General features: G+C 37.9%; 1 protein-coding gene across 4 annotated transcripts in view; it reads right to left on the reverse strand.

Annotated features, from left to right (window-relative positions):
• Window positions 1-20041, reverse strand: part of DNAJC1 (DnaJ heat shock protein family (Hsp40) member C1) — a 334787-nt gene that overhangs the window by 189350 nt on the left and 125396 nt on the right. For all 4 annotated transcript variants that reach the window (XM_003410555.4, XM_064284912.1, XM_023548868.2 and 1 more), the window contains exon 7: window positions 3487-3577. In XM_003410555.4, coding sequence (XP_003410603.1) covers window positions 3487-3577 — 91 coding nt within the window. The remainder of the gene's footprint in view (window positions 1-3486; window positions 3578-20041) is intronic.

The following is a 20041-nucleotide window of genomic DNA, read 5'->3' on the forward strand; positions in this document are numbered from 1 at the left end:
TCTGTAAGTTTATATGTAATGTTTCCAACTCCCAAAGACAAATATCAGATTTACAAAGATACTGATAATAAAAGGCAATAATAAAGAAAAATTTTTTTAAAATGAGGCATCTCCCGAAGACAAATCATCAGACATGAAAGGGACTGGACAGTGGGTAGGAGAGAGATGCTGAAGAAGAGTGAGCTAATTATATCAGGTGGACACTTGAGACTGTGTTGGCATCTCCTGTCTGGAGGGGGGATGGAAGGATAGAGAGAGTTGGAAGCTGGCAAAATTGTCACGAAAGGAGAGACTGGAAGGGCTGACTCATTAGGGGGAGAGCAAGTGGGAGTAAGGAGTAAGATGTATATAAACTTATATGTGACAGACTGACTTGATTTGTAAACGTTCACTTGAAGCTCAATAAAAGTTAAAAAAAAAAAAAATGAGGCATCTGACTTATGTCAGAACCAATTTACGATGCGGTCATCGAAATGGAGCCCCGTCGTTAACTCAGCGACTGTCTACACGTGGAAATAAAGATGATATAGTCTAGATAACTGTGTTACATCACTCAAAAAGTAGTTTCAGTGATGACAAAGACACTCTAGTCAAAAATTTTGCTGAAGGGTTTTAATAGCATTGCTAAAAAAGTACAAGAGAAGACAAGAGCAATGCAGTATTTTGAAATTCATTAATTCATTTAAAAATATTTACTAAGCCCCTATCATATTCCTGACACTGGAATTACAACTGTAAACAAGACAAATAAAAACACATAACTGCATGGAGCTTATAAACGGATATGTTATTTTATTTAACGTATAATTTTAAGAAAGTACTCATATCCAAATCAATAAGTAAAACTTCAGTTGAAATTTGACTAAACTATAACCATATAATAACCATATATTCAATTTGCTAAAAAACTATTTTGAATCATTTCAGTGAGAAAACTAAGATTCTATTACATTTGGACAAACACAGTATTATGATTTGAAATATTAATGGGATTGCACATTTATATCTAAGCTGTATGATTTTAAAAATTCACATTTCCATTATTATTAGAGCAAAGTACCTAGGATAAGATATTATTCTTTAGACAGCTTTTGCCTACATATATATAAACTCTCTGGGGACTAGGGCTCCCACTAAGTTTTATTACATAACAAGGTTCACAAGTTAAGACATGGAATTTCTACTTAGTCTTGTTTTCAATCATACTGGAGCTTGTGACTTGGTTACATGTCTTTTTGGTAAGTTACTGCAGATAGTGTTCTCCCATCCATGAATACTCTGTATCATCACAGGCAAAAAGTTCTAACCTAAACTGGCACTATCCCTCCCCTAACTTCATTTTCCTCTATTCACCAATTCCTGGGTCAGCTCACAAATCAGCACCAGCATCTCCTTTCTTCATGAACCTGGGTTTTCTAGAAAACCAGTCTTCCTTTACCTTAAAAAAGGTAAACGTTTTCCTGTCCTGGCACAACAGAAAAGTATGTTCTCTCCCCACTTTTTAACTATGTGCTACATCTCACTGTGACTCCTTGACACTTCTACTTATGTCCAGGGACTATAAACAAAAAGAAAAAAAAACAAACTAACATTTGGAAGTATTATCATTTCTGTAGATAAAAAGAAATACATGGCAGTAGGGTTTTGATTATTTGAGTTTTTTTTTTTTTTTTAATCATTTTTCAAAAGTATGTAGGCTGTAAGGTCAGAGAATTGGGTAAGGGAACTATTAAGTTTTACTTCTATACTTCTCCCCTCTTTTGACTGTTCGAACTGTGACCTTTACATCCAATTCCTTCATAAAATAAATTTTCTTCCATTCTTGATAAGGGCTATTTCATTGTAAGTATTAGAATTCTATTGATCTAGAATAAACTCTTGTAATTAGACAAAGTATAAAAAAATCAATGCTCAGTCTTATATTTATAAATATTCAACTTATTTAAACATATCCTTTTAATAAGACCACCATGCCCTGTTCAGAGTAGTTCCAGCATAGCCCTCAGAGGATACTGCACAATCTCAGCAGGAAAGCTGATAGACATGAGGGCAGAGTAGCAGTTAGGTCATGAAAAACAGGCAGCATAAAATAGCTATTGCTAATCTGCATGAGATGCATTTACTCAATTAAGTAGATGGAAATGTTATTATGAACTCAGTATTCCAATGATGGTCTTTAAAATTAAGAAGGATAGGGGCAAATAAAATGCACACTGGGGGATTTGGGGCCTTTATATATTAATTCTAAAGTATACAATGCAGAACATTGTAATGAAGTTAACAAAATTAATTAAAAGATTCTCTGCACGTAACGATTAGAACTACATTAAAAAATACATGACAGTTTCTGACATTATTAACAGTGAATGTGACTGTTCTTTAACATTTTTAATGTTGATACCAACACCTTTTCTAAATACACTATTGATCTTAAAAACAAAAGCAACAGAAGTCTTATTATTCAGAGCCTTGTATGAGCGTTGTTTTTAAAATGCTTTCTAGTACTTATTCCATCTGGGTTTCAACAACGGGTTGTCCTCCATTTTGTGACTATAATTTTATGTTAAAGAGGATTAGAGTGGGATTCTAACACCACCCTTACCCAGGTCACATTCCTGCTCCAAAGGAAAGAGAGTTTCCCTGGGGTGTGGCCCAGATATAAGGAAAGGGAAGCAAGCAGAGAATTGGGGATCTCAAACCACGAAGAAAGCAGCACCGGGAGCAGAGTATGTCCTTTGAACCCGGGGTCCCTGTGCATGATAGCTTCTCAACCGGGGGAAGATTGAGGACAAAGACTTTCCTCCAGAGACAACAGAGAGAGAAAGCCTTCCCCTGGAGCTGATGCCCTGAATTTGGACTTCTAGCCTACTAGACTGTGAGAAAATAAATCTCTCTTGTTAAAGCCATCCACTTGTGGTATTTCTGTTATGGCAGCACTAGATGGCTAACATAAATAATATGTTCAACTTTTTCTATAATTAGCAAGAACTGTCTTTATTGTTCAATAAAAGACTTCATTGCAACATACTCTTAATTTATTCAAGGTTTTCCTATTATATAACAATATTGCAAATGAAAGATGGCATTTGAAACAAAAATCATTGATATCTTTAGATTTTTCATTTTTACTATTACAATATATAGCAAGTTGGGTGATCAATTGGTTAGGTTTGGCAGTAAATATCAATTATAGTTACAATTCTGCAGTAGTTTAGACTTTAGCAGATTTTGGATGCCTATTAGACTGAAGGACCTATACGAGCCATCTGATTGTACTTCTCTTTCTGATATGGAACTGTGGTGGTCCAGTAATTAATAATAAAGTATTTTCCACTTACAACAAATTCAGTACAAATTATTCTATTTAGGGAGTGGCAAAGAAGGTATAGGAAATTTAATTACTGCTAACTTTAAGGGAAAATCTAAATTTAAAAAATTAGTTTTATATGATATTGTTAACACAGTAAGAAAATGTTTAAAACTCACTTTGAAGTGTTTCAAGTTCAGCTCTAGTCAGCGCATCTTCCTTTTCCTTCAATTTTGTTTCTTTATATCTAGCGTAAAACTGCCCAGCATCCTTAAAAAAGAAGTTACAAACAAATTAACAAAAAATCACCAGTTTGCTTTCACAGTATTTTCCACATAACTTCATTTTAAACCGGCATATTCATTTTACAAGCACGCTTTCTTTGTGTTTACACTTCCTATTTTTTTGACAAACAGAACAAATTTAAACACTTCTTTATAATTTTTCAATCAATCTCAGGTTGCTGATTATGGCCTGAAATTACAGGAGCATAAATTTAAGTAAATCCTTTTTTCCGAGATATGAAAGGGATGTATCCTCTTGTAGTTTTCTTCTTCTGTATGATGTTTTTATCAATATCATAAGTGCTACTGCATGACCAAAATACAGAAAAACACATTGCTGAACTGAATTATTTGGTGTAACCCCAAAACAAAACCCACTGCTGTTGAGTCGATTCCAACTCATAGCGACCCTATAGGACAGAGTAGAACTGCCTCATAGGGTTTCCAAGGCTGTAATCTTTACAGACTACTCGACAGCACTGGGTTTTTTAATATTTATGGAAGCAGACGGCCACATCTTTCTTCCACAGAGTGGCTGGTGGGTTGAAACCGCTGATCGTTTGGTTTGCAGGCAGGCACTTTAACCAATGCGCTCCTAGGGCTAAAAAAAAAACCAAACCTGTTGCCATCAAGTTGATTCTGACTCATAGCTACCCTACAGGACAGAGCAGAACTGCCCCATAGAATTTTCAAAGAGCATCTGGGGGATTTGAACTGCTGACCTTTTGGTAGGCAGCTGGAGCACTTAACCACTATGCCACAAGGGTTTCCTTGAATTATTTGTTATAGTAAATTATATTATTGTGGCAAAAAAACACTATCACTATTTTTATATTAGTCACATAACTCCAACAAATTTTCAAAATTATTATACGCAAATAATACTACCTTCAGGAACACATATTTTAAAGAAAGTTAGAGCATAAAGTATCAACTACTTTAAATTTAATGACAAAAGTTCAACTTAGATATAATTCTCAGGCACTTAACAAGAAATGTGTTGTTACAGAAAACAACTTTGGGTCAAAAAGAGGATGTATCTACAGGGCACAAATAGACTACAAACCATAACTAATAATGCACAAACACTAGAAAAGAAACTACATAACTGGGAGCTCTTAAAAATTTAACACTTCCACTTATCAAAAGACTTCACCAGAAGAGTAAAAAGAGAACCTACAGACTGGGGATTTTTTTTTTAATCTATGACATATCTAACAACGGTCTAATCTCTAAAATCTATAGAATACTTCAACACCTCAATAACAAAAAGACAAATAACCCAATTAAAAAATAGACAAAGGATATGAACAGACACTTCACCAAAGAAGACATTCAGGCAGCTAACAGACACATGAGGAAATGTTTACAATCACTACCCATTACAGAAATGCAAATTGAAACTACAATGAGATACCATCTCACCCCAACATTACTGGCACCAATCAAAAAAAGAGAAAATAACAATTGTTGGAGAGGCTGCAGGGAGACTGGCATTCTTAAGCATTGCTGATGGGTATGTCAAATGGTAAAACCGCTATGGAAAATGAGATGGTGTCACCTTAAAAAGCTAGAAATAGAAATACCATATTATCCAGCACCTCCACTCCTAGGAATACATCCTAGAGAAATAAGAGCCATCACAGGAATAGACATATGCACACCAATGTTCACTGCAGCATTATTCACAATAGCAAAAAGACGGAAAAAAAAACCTAAGGGGCTATCAACAGATTAATGTAATACTATGCAATGATAGGAAACCCTGGTGGCATAGTGGTTACATGCTATGGCTGCTAACCAAAAGATTAGCAGTTTGAATCCACCAGGCAGTTGTATTCTCTCCTGTAGGGTTGCTATGAGCCAAAATCAACTCGACGGCAGCAGGTTTGGGTTTTTTTTGATGCAATGATAAAGAGCAATGAAGAATTTGTGAAACATCTCACAACATGGATGAACCTGGAGGGTATTATGCTGAGTGAAATAAGTCAATCACGAAAGGACAAATATTGTATGAGATTACAAGAAAAGGTTTCCACACAGAAAAAGCAAACCCTGATGGTTATGAGGGAGAGGAGGAAAAATCGCTAACTAAACAGCAGACAGGTGTTAACTTTGGTGAAGGGAAAGACAACATAAAATATAGGGGAAAGCAGCACAACTTGACCAAGGCAACGCCATACAAGCTTCCTAGACACATCCAAAGACCCTGAGGGACAGAGTTACTGGGGTTGAGAGCTGAGGACCATGGTCTCGGAGGACATCTAGGTCAGTTGGCATAACATAGTTCATAAAGAAAATGTTCTACATCCTACTTTGGTGAGTAGTGTCTGGGGTCTTAAAAGCTTCCAAGCGGCTATCTAAAATGCGCCTATTGGTCCCATCACATTTGGAGCAAAGGAGAATGAAGAAAACCAAAGACACAAGGAAAATATTAGTCCAAAGGACTAATGGACCACATGAAGCACAGCCTCCACCAGCCTGATCCCAGAAGAACTAAATGGTGCCCGGCTACCACCACTTACCACTCTGACAGGGATCACAATAAAGGGTCCCAGACAGAGCAGGAGAAAAATGTAGAAAAAAATTCAAATTCACACATACACACACAAAAAAGATCAGACTTACTGGTCTGACAGACTGGAGGAACTCCTGAAACTATGGCCCCCAGACACCAAGCTAACCCAAAACTGAAGCCACCCGGAGTTCACCCTTCAGCCAAAGATGAGACAGGCCTACAAAACAAACTGGAGCCCTGGTGGCTCGGTGGTTAAAAGCTCGGCTGCTAACCAAAAAGTCGGCAGTTTGAATCCATCAGCCACTCCTTAAAAACTCAATGGGGCGGGCGGTGGGGGGGGGGGGGTCCAAGATGGTGGAATAGCCAGATGCTTCTGGCAAGCTCTCTTACAACAAAGACCTGAAAAAGCAAGTGAAACAATTACATTTATGACAAGCTAGAAGCCCTGAACATAAAAGGCAAAGTCAGAAAATGGATTGATTGGCACAGGGAGGGAGAGATGGTTCAGAAGCAGAGAGAAGTTGCTGGGCCCAAATCACTGGGAACCCTCATGCTGTGATGGGCTGGTGCTGGTGTACAGCCACACCTTCCTCAAGGAGAAACAGCCAGCCACACAGCCTACTCACACCGCCAGAACCAGAGAAGAATGGCGCTTTCGGCAAAAGCTAAGTACTTGTGTATATTTTACCGTGTCCCCAGGCCCCAAACAGGCTTCAGTGTCTATCAATTTTGCTGGGCCTGAGATAGGTCCTATTGTGCACCCTGAGCCATTCTCCTGGCATTAGAAAAAAATAAATAAATAAATTCACAATTGGGGAAAAGATAATCTGCCAGCTCCACTAACCTGGGGAGCTCAGGACAGAAGCGGATCCTGTCCAGGCATAAACAATCTGTGGACTCTGAATACCTTTCCCCCCTGCACGGACCTGTGTGGGGCCTATTTCAGGAGAACAGGCTGTTGTTGCCAGACTGCAACTGTTTTGGCTGTGTGGTAGGGAGGTGAGTGTGTGATGTTTAACACTATATTGCCTATTTAATAGGTCCTCACCTACCCACATCAGGGGCCTAAGAGCTTGTGGTTCCACTCAGATCACCCAGTCACCCACAACAGGGCTCCAAGGATAACTGGTAACTCCTAGTCCTTACAACCAAAAGCACTGGGTACTTGATGACCGACTACCTGGACACATGAGCTGAATCCATACAAGAAAAGAGAATGGACTCCTAGGCTCATATACCTACCTGGTAATATCTCTACCCATTAGGGGGCAGGATGTTACAGCTTCAAGGGAGAAAACAATCAAGACAGCTCACTCAAGCAACCTATTTGGACATACAAAACAAAACAAAGCAAGAAGCTAGGATATAGTAAGGAAACACAAAATAAACTAATACAAGAACTTATAGCTGGCATGGAGAAAACAGTCAATATCAAATCACATAAAGAAGCAGACCATGATCGCCTCAACAAGCTCTCAAAACAAAAAATCAAGGGATCTTCTGAATGAAGGTGCATTCCTGGAATTACTGGATGCAGAATACAAAATACTAATATACAGAACTGTTCAAGACATCAGGAAGGAGATCAGGCAGTACGCAGAACAAGCCAAGGAACACACAGATAAAACAGTTAAAGAAATTAAAAAGGTTATTCAAGAACATAATGAAAAATTTAATAAGCTGCAAGAATCCATAGAGAGACAGCAATCAGGAATTCAGAAGATTAACAACAACATTACAGAATTAGACAGCTCAATAGAAAGTCAGAGGAGCAGAATTCAGCAAGTGGAAGACAGAATTGGTAAGACTGGAGATAAAGCAGTTGGCACCAATATATTTGAGGAAAAATTGGATAACAGAATTTAAAAAACAAAGAAACCCTAAGAATCATGTGGACTATATCAACAGAAATAACCTATGAGTGATTGGAGTACCAAAACAGGGAGGGATAACTGAAAATACAGAGAGAATTGTTTAAGATTTGTTAGCAGAAAACTTCCCTGATATCATGAAAGATGAGAAGATACCTCTCCAAGATGCTCATTGAATTCCACATAAGGTAGATATTAAAAGAAAGTCACCAAGACATATTAAAATCAAATTTGCCAAAACCAACGATGAAGAGAGAATTTTAAGAGCACCTAGGGATAAACGAAGTCACCTACAAAGGCGTCAATAAGAATAAGCTTGGGCTACTCGGCAGAAATCATGTAGGCAAGAAGGCAGTGGGATGACTTATAAAGCACTGAAGAGAAAAAATTGCCAGCCAAGAATCACACATCCAGCAAAACCGTCTCTTAAGTATGACGGTGAAATTAGGACATTTCCAGATAAACAGAAGTTCAGGGAACTTGTAATAACCAAACCAAAACTACAAGAAATACTAAAGGGAGTTCTCTGGTTATAAAATCATTTATATCAGATATCAACCCAAGACTAGAACACTGGACAGAGCAATCAGATGTCAACCCAGATAGGGAAATCACGAAAATAAAGATTTTAAAAAATGCTCAAAACAGGGAAACAGTGATGTCATTATGTAAAAGAAGACAACATTAAAACAATAAAGAGGGACTAAGAATGTAGTCATAGATCTTTCAAATGGAGAGGAAGACAAGGCAATATAAAGAAATAAAAGTTAGGTTTAAACTTGGAAAAATGGGGTAAATATTAAGGTAACTACAAAGGAGACTAACAATCCTACTCATCAAAATAAAATAGAAGAAAAAATAGAGACTCAGCAGAAACAAAATCAACTACAGTGAACAGGAGGAAAAGGCAATATATAAAGATAAACTACTCAGCACAAAACATTAAGTGGGAAAAAGAAACTGTCAACAACACACAAAAAAAGACATCAAAATGATAGCACTAAACTCATAAACCTACCCATAATTATGCTGAATGTAAATGGACTAAACAAACCAATAAAGAGAGAGTGGCAGAATGTATTTAAAAAACACGATCTGCCTATATGCTGCCCATAAGAGACACACCTTAGACTAGAGACACAAACTAAAACTCAAAGGGTGGAAAAAATATATCAAGCAAACAACAATAAAAAAAAAGGGCAGGAGTGTCAATACTAATTATGACAAAATAGGCTTTAAACTTAAATCCACCACAAAGGATAAGGAAGGACACTATATAATAATTAAAGGGACAATATACCAGGAGGATATAACCATATCAAATACTTATGCACCCAATGACAGGGGTGCAAGATACATAAAACAAATTCTAACGGCACTGAAAAGGGAGATAGCGCCACAATTATACTAGCAGACTTCAACATACCACTTTTGCTGAAGGATAGAACATCAAGAAAGAAGCTCAGTAAAGACATGGAATATCTAAATGCAACAATCAAACAACTTCACCTTATAGACATATACAGAATACTCCACCCAACAGCAGCCAACACACATGCAACACTTCTCTAGAATAGACCACATATTAGGTCATAAAGCAAGCCTTAGCAAAATCCAAAATGTGGAAATATTACAAAGCATCTCCTCTGACCATAAGGCTATAGAACTAGAAATCAGTAACAGAAAAAGCATAGAAGAGAATTCAAACACTTGGAAACTGAACAATATCCTGCTCAAAAATGACTGGGTTATAGAAAACATCAAGGATGGGATAATGAAATTCATAGAATCCAAAAAGAAAGAAAACACTTCCTATCAGAACCTTTGGGATGCAGTAAAAGCAGTGCTCAGAGATCAATTTATATCAATAAATGCACACATACAAAAAGGAGAAAAGGCCAAAATCAAACAATTATACCTACAACTTGAACAAATAGAAAGAGAGCAACAAAAGAAATCCTCGGGCACGAGAAGAAAGCAAATAATAAAAGTTACAGAAGAATTCAATGAAATAGAACACAGAAAAACAACTGAAAGAGTTAAGAAGGTCAAAAGCTGGTTCTTTTTTTTTTTTTTTTATTGTGCTTTAAGTGAAAGTTTATAAATCAAGTCAGTCTCTCAAACAAAACCTTATATACACCTTGCTACATACTCCCAATTGCTCTCCCCTTAATGAGACAGCTCGCTCCCTCCCTCCACTCTTTCTTTTCGTGTCCATTTCGTCAGCTTCTAGCCCCCTCTACCCTCTCATCTTCCCTCCAGGGAGGAGACGCCAACATAGTCTCAAGTGTCCACTTGATCCAAGAAGCTCACTTACCAACATCCCTCTCCATCCCATTATCCAGTCCAATCCCTGTCTGAAGAGTTGGCTTCGGGAATGGTTTCTGTCCTCGGCCAAAAGACGGTCTGGGGGCCATAACCACTGGGGTCCTTCTAGTCTCAGTCAGACCATTAAGTCTGGTCTTTTTACAAGAATTTGGGGTCTGCATCCCACTGCTCTCCTGCTCCCTCAGCAGTTCTCTGTTGTGTTCCCTGTCAGGGCAGTTATCAGTTGTAGCTGGGCACCAGCTAGCTTTTCTGGTCTCAGGCTGATGTAGTCTCTGGTTTATGTGGCCCTTTCTGTCTCTTGGGCTTGTAATTACCTTGTGTTCTTGGTGTTCTTCATTCCCCTTTGATGCGGGTGGGCTGACACCAACTGATGCATCTTAGATGGCTGTTTGCTAGCGTTTAAGACCTCAGACGCCACTCTTCAAAGTGGGATGCAGAATGTTTTCCTAATAGATTTTATTATGGCAATTAACTTAGATGTCCCCTGAAACCATGGTTCCCAAACCGCAACGCCTGCTACACTGGCCTTTGAAGCATTCTGTTCATTCAGAAAACTTTTTTGGTTTAGTTCAGTTGTGCTAACCTCCCCTGTATTGTGTGTTGTCTTTCCTGCCACCTAAAGTAGTTCTTATCTACTATTTAATTAGTGAAAACCCCTCTCCCACTCTCCTTTCCTCTCCTTTTCTCGTAACCATCAAAGAATATTTTCTTCTCTGTTTAAACCATTTCTCAAGTTCTTATAATAGTGGTCTTATACAATATTTGTCCTTTTGCAACTGACTAATTTCACTCAGCATAATGCCTTCCAGATTCCTCCGTGTTATGACATGTTTCAAAGATCCATCACTGTTCTTTATAGATGCATAGTATTCCATTGTGTGAATATACCATAATTTATTTATCCATTCACCCATCGATGGGCACCTTGGTTGCTTCCATCTTCTTGCTATTGTAAACAGTGCTGCAACGAACATGGGTGTACATATGTCTGTTCATGTAAAGGCTCTTATCTCTCTAGGACACATTCCACGGAGTGGGACTGCTGGATCGTATGGTAGTTCCAAAAGCTGGTTCTTTGAAAAATTAACAAAATCGAAAAACCTTTGGCCAAACTGACAAAAGAAAAACAGGACAGGAAGCAAATAACCTGAATAAGAAATGAGATGGGTGATATTACAATAGACCCAACTGAAATTAAAAGAATCATATCAGATTACTACAAAAAATTGTACTCTAACAAATTTGAAAACCTAGAGGAAATGCATGGATTCCCAGAAACACACTACCTACCTAAACCAATACAAACAGAGGTAGAACAACTAAATAAACCCATAACAAAAGAAGAGACTGAAAAGGTAATCAAAAAACTCCCAACAAAAAAAAAAAAAACTCTGGCCTGGACGGCTTCACTACAGAGTTCTACTAAACTTTCAGAGAAGAGTTAACACCACTACCATTAAAGGTATTTCAGAGCATAGAAAAGGACAGAATGCTCTGAAACTCATTCTATGAAGCCAGCATATCCCTGATTCCAGAACCAGGTAAAGACACCACAAAAAAAGAAAATTACCGACAAATATCCCCCACGAACTTACATGCAAAAATCCTCAACAAAATTCTAGCCAATAGAATTCAACAACATATCAAAAAAATAATTCACCATGACCAAGTGGGATTTATACCAGGTATGCAGGGATGGTTCAACACTAGAAAAACAATTAATGTAATCCATCATATAAATAAAACAAAAGACAAGAACCACATGATCTTATCAATTCATGCAGAAAAGGCATTTGACAAAGTTCAACACCCATTCATGATAAACACTCTCAGCAAAATAGGAATAGAAGAAAAGTCCTCAACATAACAAAGAGCATTTATACAAAGCCAAAAGCCAACATCATCTGAAATGGAGAAAGTCTAAAAACATTCCCCTTGAGATCGGGAACCAGCCAAGGATGTCCTTTATCATTGCTCTTATTCAACATTGTGCTGGAGGTCCTAGCCAGAGCAATCAGGGTAGATAAAGAAATAAAGGGCATTCAGATTGGCAAGGAAGAAGTAAAAGCATCTCTATTTGCAGAGACATGATCTTATACACAGAAAACCCTAAAGAGTCCTCAAGAAAACTACTGAAACTAATAGAAGAGTTCAGCAGAGTAACAGCATAGAAGATAAACATACAAAAACCAGTTGGATTCCTCTGCACCAACAAAAAGAACATCGAAGAGGAAATCACCAAGTCAATACCATTTACAGTAGCCCCGATGAAGATAAAATACTTAGGAATAAATCTTATCAGAGACATAAAAGACCTATACAAAGAAAACTACAAGACACCACTGCAAGAAACCAAAAGAGACCTACATAAGTGGAAAAACATACCTTGCTCGTGGATAGGAAGACTTAACATTGCAAAAATGTCTATTCTACCAAAAGCCATCTATTAATACAACTCAATTCCGATCCAAATTCCATGACACTTTTTAATGAGATGGAGAAACAAATCACCAATTTCAAATGGAAGAGAAAGAGTCCTCGGATAAGTAAAGCATTACTGAAAAGGAAGAACAAAGTGGGAGGCCTCACTCTACCTGATTTTAGGACCTATTACAGTGCTATAGTAGTCAAAACAGCCTAGTACTGGTACAACAACAGATACATAGACAACAACAGATACTGAACTGAGAATCCAGACATAAATCCATCCACCTATGTGCAGATGATATTTGACAAAGGCCCAAAATCAGTTAATGGGCAAAAGACAGTCTCTTTAACAAACAGTACTGGCACGACTGGATATCCATCGGCAAAATAATGAAACAAGACGCATACCTCACACCATGCACAAAAACAAACTCAAAATGGATCAAAGACCTAAATATAAACTCTAAAATGAAAAAAAATCATGGAAGAAAAAATAGGGACAACACTAGGAGCCCTAAAACATGGCATAAACAGTACAGAAAACATTACTAACAAAGCAGAAGAGAAACTAGATAGCTGGGAGCTCCTAAAAATCAAACACCTATGCTCATCCAAAGACTTCACCAGAAGAGTAAAAAGATTACCTACAGACTGGGAAAAAGTTTTTAGCTATGATATTTCCAATCGGGGTCTGATCTCTAAAACCTACATGATACTGCAAAAACTCAACAACAAAAAGACAAATCACCCAATTAATAAATGGGCAAAGGATATGAACAGGCACTTCACTAAAGAAGACATTCAGGTAGCTAACAGATACATGAGGAAATGCTCATGATCATTAACCATTAGAGAAATGCAAATCAAAACTACAAGTGAGATTCCATCTCACTCCAGCAAGGCTGGCGTTAATCCAAAAAACAAAATAATAAATGTTGCAGAGGTTGTGGAGAGACTGGAACACTTATACAGTGCTGGTGGGAATGTAAAATGGTACAACCACTTTGGAAATCAATTCGGCACTTAGAAAGGTAGAAATAGAACTACCACATGATCCAGTAATCCCACTCCTTGGAATATATCCTAGAGAAGTAAGAGCCATCACACGAACAGATATCTACATGCCCATGTTCATTGCAGCACTGTTCACAACAGCAAAAACATGGAAGCAACCAAGGTGCCCATCAGCAGATGAATGGAGAAATAAATTATGGTATATTCACACAATGGAATACTACGCATTGATAAAGAACAATGATTAACCCATGAAACATTTCATAACATGGAGGAATCTGGAAGGCATTATGCTTAGTCAAATCAGTGAGTAGCAAAACGACAAGTATTATATGAGACCACTATTATAAGAACTCAAGAAATAGTTTATTAAACAGAGAAGGAAATATTCTTTGATGGTTATGAGAGTGGGAAAAGAGGGAGGGAGAGGGGTATTCACTAATTAGATAGTAGATAAGAACTACTTTAGGTAAAGGGAAAGACAATACACAGTACAGGAGAGGTCAGCACAACTGGATTAAACCAAAAAAAAAAACCAAAAGCAAAGAAATTTCCTGAATAAACTGAAAGCTTCGAAGGCCAGCTTAGCAGGGGCAGGGGTTTGGGAACCATGGTTTCAGGGGACATCTAAGTCAATCGCCATAATAAAATCTATTAAGAAAACATTCTGCATCCTACTTTGGAGAGTGGTGTCTAAGGTCATAAATGCTAGCAAGTGGCCATCTAAGATGCGTCAATTGGTCTCGACCCACCTGGAGCAAAGGAGAATGAAGAACACCAAAGACACAAGGTAATTATGAGCCCAAGAGACAGAAAGGGTCACATAAACCAGAGACTACATGAGCCTGAGACTGGAAGAACTAGATGGTGCTCAGCTACAACCAATGACCTCCCTGACAGGGAACAAAACAGAGAATCCCTGACGGAGCACGTGAGCAGTGAGATGCAGACCCCTAATTCTTGTAAAAAGACCAGACTTAATGGTCTGAGACTAGAAGGATCCCAGAGGTCATGGTGCCAGACCTGTTTGCCCAAGACAGGAACCATTCCCAAAGCCAACTCTTCAGACATGGATTGGACTGGTCTATGGGATAGGAAATGATACTGGTGAAGAGTGTGGTTCTCGGATCAAGTAGACACATGAGACTATGTGGGCAGCTCCTGTATGGACAAGAGATGAGCGGGCAGAGGGGGTCAGAACCTGGCCGAATGGACATGAAAATAGAAAGTGGAGGGAAGGAGTGTGCTGTCTCATTAGAGGGAGAGCAACTAGGAGTATATAGCAAGGTGTATGTAAGTTTTTGTACGTGAGGCTGACTTGGTTTGTAAACCTTCACTTAAAGCACAATTTAAAAAAAAAAAACTCTATGGGGCAGTTCTCCTCTGTCCCATAAGGTTGCTACGAGTCAGAATCAACTTGATGCCAATGGGTTTGGTTTGTTTGTATAAAAAAAAAAAATGGAAAAAATACTGACATCATCAAGGATTTTATTTTACTTGGACTCAAAATGAATGCCCGTGGAAGCAGCAGTCAAGAAATCAAACGACTTGTTGCATTGGCAAATCTGTTGCAAAAGACCTCTTTAAAGTACTGTAAAGCAAAGATGTTACTTTGAGGACTAAGGTATGCCTGACCCAAGGCATTATATCTTCAATCTCCTCATATGCATGCAAAACTGGACAATGAATAAGGAAGCCCAAAGAAGAATTGATGTCTTTGAATTATGGTGTTGGTAAAGAATACTGAGTATACCATGGACTTCCAGAAGAATGAACAAGTCTGTCTTGAAAAAAGTACAGCCAGAGTGCTCCCTGGGAGCGAGGATAGTGAGACTTTGTCTTATGTACTTTGGACATGTTATTAGGAATGATCAGTCCCTGGAGAAGGACATCATGCTTGAAAAGGTAGAGGGTTGGAGAAAAAGGGGAAGACCCCTGATGAGATGGACTGACACAGTGGCTGCAACCATGGGTTCAAATATAGCAATGATTATGAGATGTAGGACTGGGCAGTGTTTAGTTATGTTGTACATAGGGTCAACAATATAACACAAACAATATCACATGTGAGGAACATGTCTCTTAGTTCAATCAAGTATAGGAAGCCAAATGGGGAGCATCTTCCCAAAAGATGAGATGATAGGAAAGGACAAGAAAACTGGATGATTGGATACACAGAACTGGAGGTAGAAAAGGCAAGGTGGAGAGTGCTGACATATTGTGGGGATTGCAACAATGTCACAATTTGTATACAAATTTTTGAATGAGACACTTATTTGCACTGTAAACTTTCACCTAAAACACTATTAAAAAAAAAAAAAGTTTTAGTCTTGGAAACCTTATGGGGCAGCTCTACGCTGTCCTATAGGGTAACTATGATTAGAAATCATCTGGACGCCAGTGGCTTTTTTAGGTTTGTATATTTGAAAGGATAGTAAAAATCACACTCTATGATGAGAAATTCACTCATTTAAAGGAACTTTTGTATTTTAAGCAGCAGGAACCCTTAGGCATAGACTTTTTTACATGGATCTATATCTTGGAAATTCATTTCAATAAACACTGAATAATTACTATATGTCTTGCACTGTTCTAAGCTCATATAACACTGTATATATAAGGCTTATATGGCTATAAGACATATTGCTGACTCAAATCTTAGGAAAAGAATGCCTGTGCAAACAAAAAAATATGTGTGGACAAAGTGTGTATGTGTTCGTTGGGGTAGAGCTGAGATGGAGGGAGAAGCACAAACTAAAGTTCTCAATTAAAACTCATTCTCTTCTGTAATTTTTCCAACTTCAATAAAATATTTGTCTTTTGTCATTAATTCAATAATTCTATCTATTTGTACAAACTGGGGACTTATCTTCACTGATGCAGTCTTTTCAGGAAGAGTCATAGCCAACAGAAGGAGCTTCTCATTACAAGGAAAAGCAATGGAGAAAAAAAATAAAGAGCTAGGAGCTGCTGCTAGGTTATAAGTTCCTCAAGGGCATGAATTTTGAACTAAGCTTTCATAGTATCCCCAGCATCTACGCAGGCACAAGCTAGGTATTCAGCATACATTTGTGAAACTGAATTAAATTCCTTGGAAGGTTACTCTGAAGATTCACAAATCTGATTATGAAATATATATGACCAACTTCTTCCACAACTCTCAGAAACCAGTATAAAACAATTCCCAGCATAACTAAAAAAACCAAACCTGATGCCGTCAAGTCAATTTTGACTAATAGCGACCCTATAGGAAAAAGAGAACTACACCATAGGGTTTCCAAGGAGTACCTGGTGGATTTGAACTGCTGACGTTTTGGTTAGCAGCCACATCCCTTAATCGCTATGCCACAGGGGTTTCCAAACCTGTTGCTGTTGAGTCGATTCCGACTCATAGCTATGCTGTAGGACAGAGTAGAATTGCCCCACAGAGTTTCCAAGAAGCAGCTGGTGGATTCGAACTGTGGACCTTTTGGTTAGTGGCCAAGCTTTTAACCACTTCGCCACCAGGGCTCCAACTGAAGATTGAAGACACGCAAACAATTACCTAGCCATCAAGATATAGTGACTAAATTCTAAATGAGTGGAAGTAGAGAATAAGGCGAAGTAAATGAGGAAGTAAGACTTTAGGAAGGTACTAAAGAAAGACCAGGCCTTAGATAATCATAGACATGGAAATAAATAAGTTGATGCTCTAGGCATATGAAAATCCTGGCAATGAAACAGATTGTTTCCCACCATCTCTTGACTCAAACTTCATATATTTTATAGTAATACCACTAATAGTTGCCAGACCACACGTGCTATGCTTCCATGTCTTTGCATATGTTTGCCCTCTAGCTAAATAGGCTACTGTCATTATTCTGATGAACTTCGATTCATCCTTGAAGACCCTATTCAAGTATCACCTCCTTTGCAAGTTTTTTCTGACCTTCCCTGGCAAAGTAATTTTCTCCTGTATTAAAAAAAAAAAAATTTTTTTTTTTTTAATACTACTTCTGTACCTAAGCATACTTTTAGGATTGCTTGTATCATGCCGTAGTTGCTCTTAGGAAACGAGAAATTTGAGATATGGAGACATGAATGCTCAGAGTGCGGTATCTGACGGAAAGCAGACACTCAGTAAGTGTTCATTGAATTGAACTAGATTGATATATATGAGAAACCTTTTAAAGAAAGAAATGAAAGAGCTTAATGATTGATTGACGTAGCATAAGAAACAGAGATATTAAGGATAATTCTAAGGTAACATTCCCAGACAGTAAGATTCCTAGAGCAGATAAATCACAGATCTATCTGAAAAAGTTTTATCTCTGCTAGGTAATAAAAGAGCAAAATCAATTCTTGGTTCCACCTTGATTCAGATGTAAATGCGTGAACACCTAAGACTCTCAAATGGAATTATTTCTTTTCATCTATGAATGTCCAAGTTAAATAACTGAATCTTTCTCTTGGAGTCTACATCTCCTGGCGTAATATCACACTCTTCCACCTGATAATGAATTAGGAAAATAAAAGATATTACTAAAATGACTGAATCGGTATTTAACACAGATGGATCTCTTGTTCTTTTCATTCTCACTTTTATGTTCCCACTTCATTTCTACTATGATTCTCCCAAGCCCTGGGCCACCTAAATAAAGAATCTGAAGGACCCATAAGGTCATGCCCCTAACTTACTCATCTTCCCATGCCATATATACTTTGAATTTCACCAGGGCTTTGCGTTAAGGGTTTTATGGCCTTAACATTGTTCTCCTCTGACCCCGGCAAAACAAAACAAAACAAAACCCAACCCTGGCAGAATATTATTTTATATTAAGCCACATCAGTCATTTGTATCTTGGTGTAAATTAATGAATGAATGAGTTTATGATCTTCTTTCAATAGAGTAGGTTTGAGTAGTAGGGAAGAAGAAAAGGTCAGGAAGGCATTGGCTCCTTGAAAGGAGCAGGAAAGGTAGCATCATGCAAGAAAAGAAGGGCACAGGCTAGTATTTATGAGAGGTGACAGAAGGTAGGTTGAAGTCACACATCATAGCATAGTATAGTGATATGTTATACAGTAACTAAGAGGGCAGGTTTTAGAGTCGGACTATCTGGATTAACATCTCAGCACTGCCATCTCACTAGCCATGTGACATTCTGCAAATTACTTCATTTCTCTATGGGTGAGTTTTCTCGTCCATAAAATGGGGATAATAAAAATAACTATCTCATAGGGCTGTTGTGAAGACTAAATGTGTTTGGGAAATGAAATGTATTTGGGAAACGGAATAATACTTGCACATGTTAAGCCTTATATGTGTTAGGTATTTTTATTATTACTTCATCATTTTGCCAAGGATCTTGCCCTATAAAACAAAGTAAGAGTTAGTTTTTATGCTTTGTATTTCACCAAAATTCCTCCTGCCAAATTCCATATCTTCTTGCTTACATGACTTCCCTTTACCTATACCTTCTTCACCTCAATGCTAAATAAAACCTTTCGCTGGGTAATAGCAGCCTCTTCCTTGGCTAATGTTTGTTCTTCCTGCTACGGCCAGAGTAGAACTATCCCATAGGGTTTTCAAGGAGTGACTGGTGGATTTGAACTGCTGACTTTTTGGTTAGGAGGCAAACTTTTAACCACTACACCACCAGGGCTCCCACCTTAACCTATTCCTTCTAATTCCAAGAGTTTTAATATATTTCCTGGTCTCACCCACTGTTTGTATTCCTTCCTTATGTTATTCCTTTTCTTCACATCTTAGTTATACTTTCAAGTTATAATTACAGCATGCCCCGTTCCAGAATGCATTACTTCCTTAATAAATCTACAATCTCGAATAACTGCATTGAACTCAGAAAACTGTATATTGCTCCAGCCATCCTCGTGTTCAGTTGGTACTATACTTCAAGATGGGCACTGACGAGCTGGAAAACTTTAATAGGAAAGCGATCAAATGGTGAGGAAACTTGAAACGATAGGCAACTGGAGATGAGACAATTAGGATAACCTGATAATTATCATAGAATATCTTAAGAGTCATCACAGGAAAGAATGATGTGAATTACCATATATGGTCCCAGAAATATAAGCTTTGATTTTGGATAAATATAAGGAAGAGCTTTCTAATATTAAAATTGCCTGAAAATAAAGTAAGCTGATTTTTGAGGTAGTGTTCAAGAACAGGAAGTCTCTGGGTGGTGTAAATGGTTAAAGAATTCGACTACTAACCGTAAGGTTGAAGGTTTGAGTCCATCCAGAGGCACCTGAGAAGAAAGGCTTGGCAACCTATTTTTGAAAAAACAGC

The sequence above is a fragment of the Loxodonta africana genome, chromosome 4 (genome assembly GCF_030014295.1).
Source record: "Loxodonta africana isolate mLoxAfr1 chromosome 4, mLoxAfr1.hap2, whole genome shotgun sequence".
Taxonomy (NCBI): domain Eukaryota; kingdom Metazoa; phylum Chordata; class Mammalia; order Proboscidea; family Elephantidae; genus Loxodonta; species Loxodonta africana.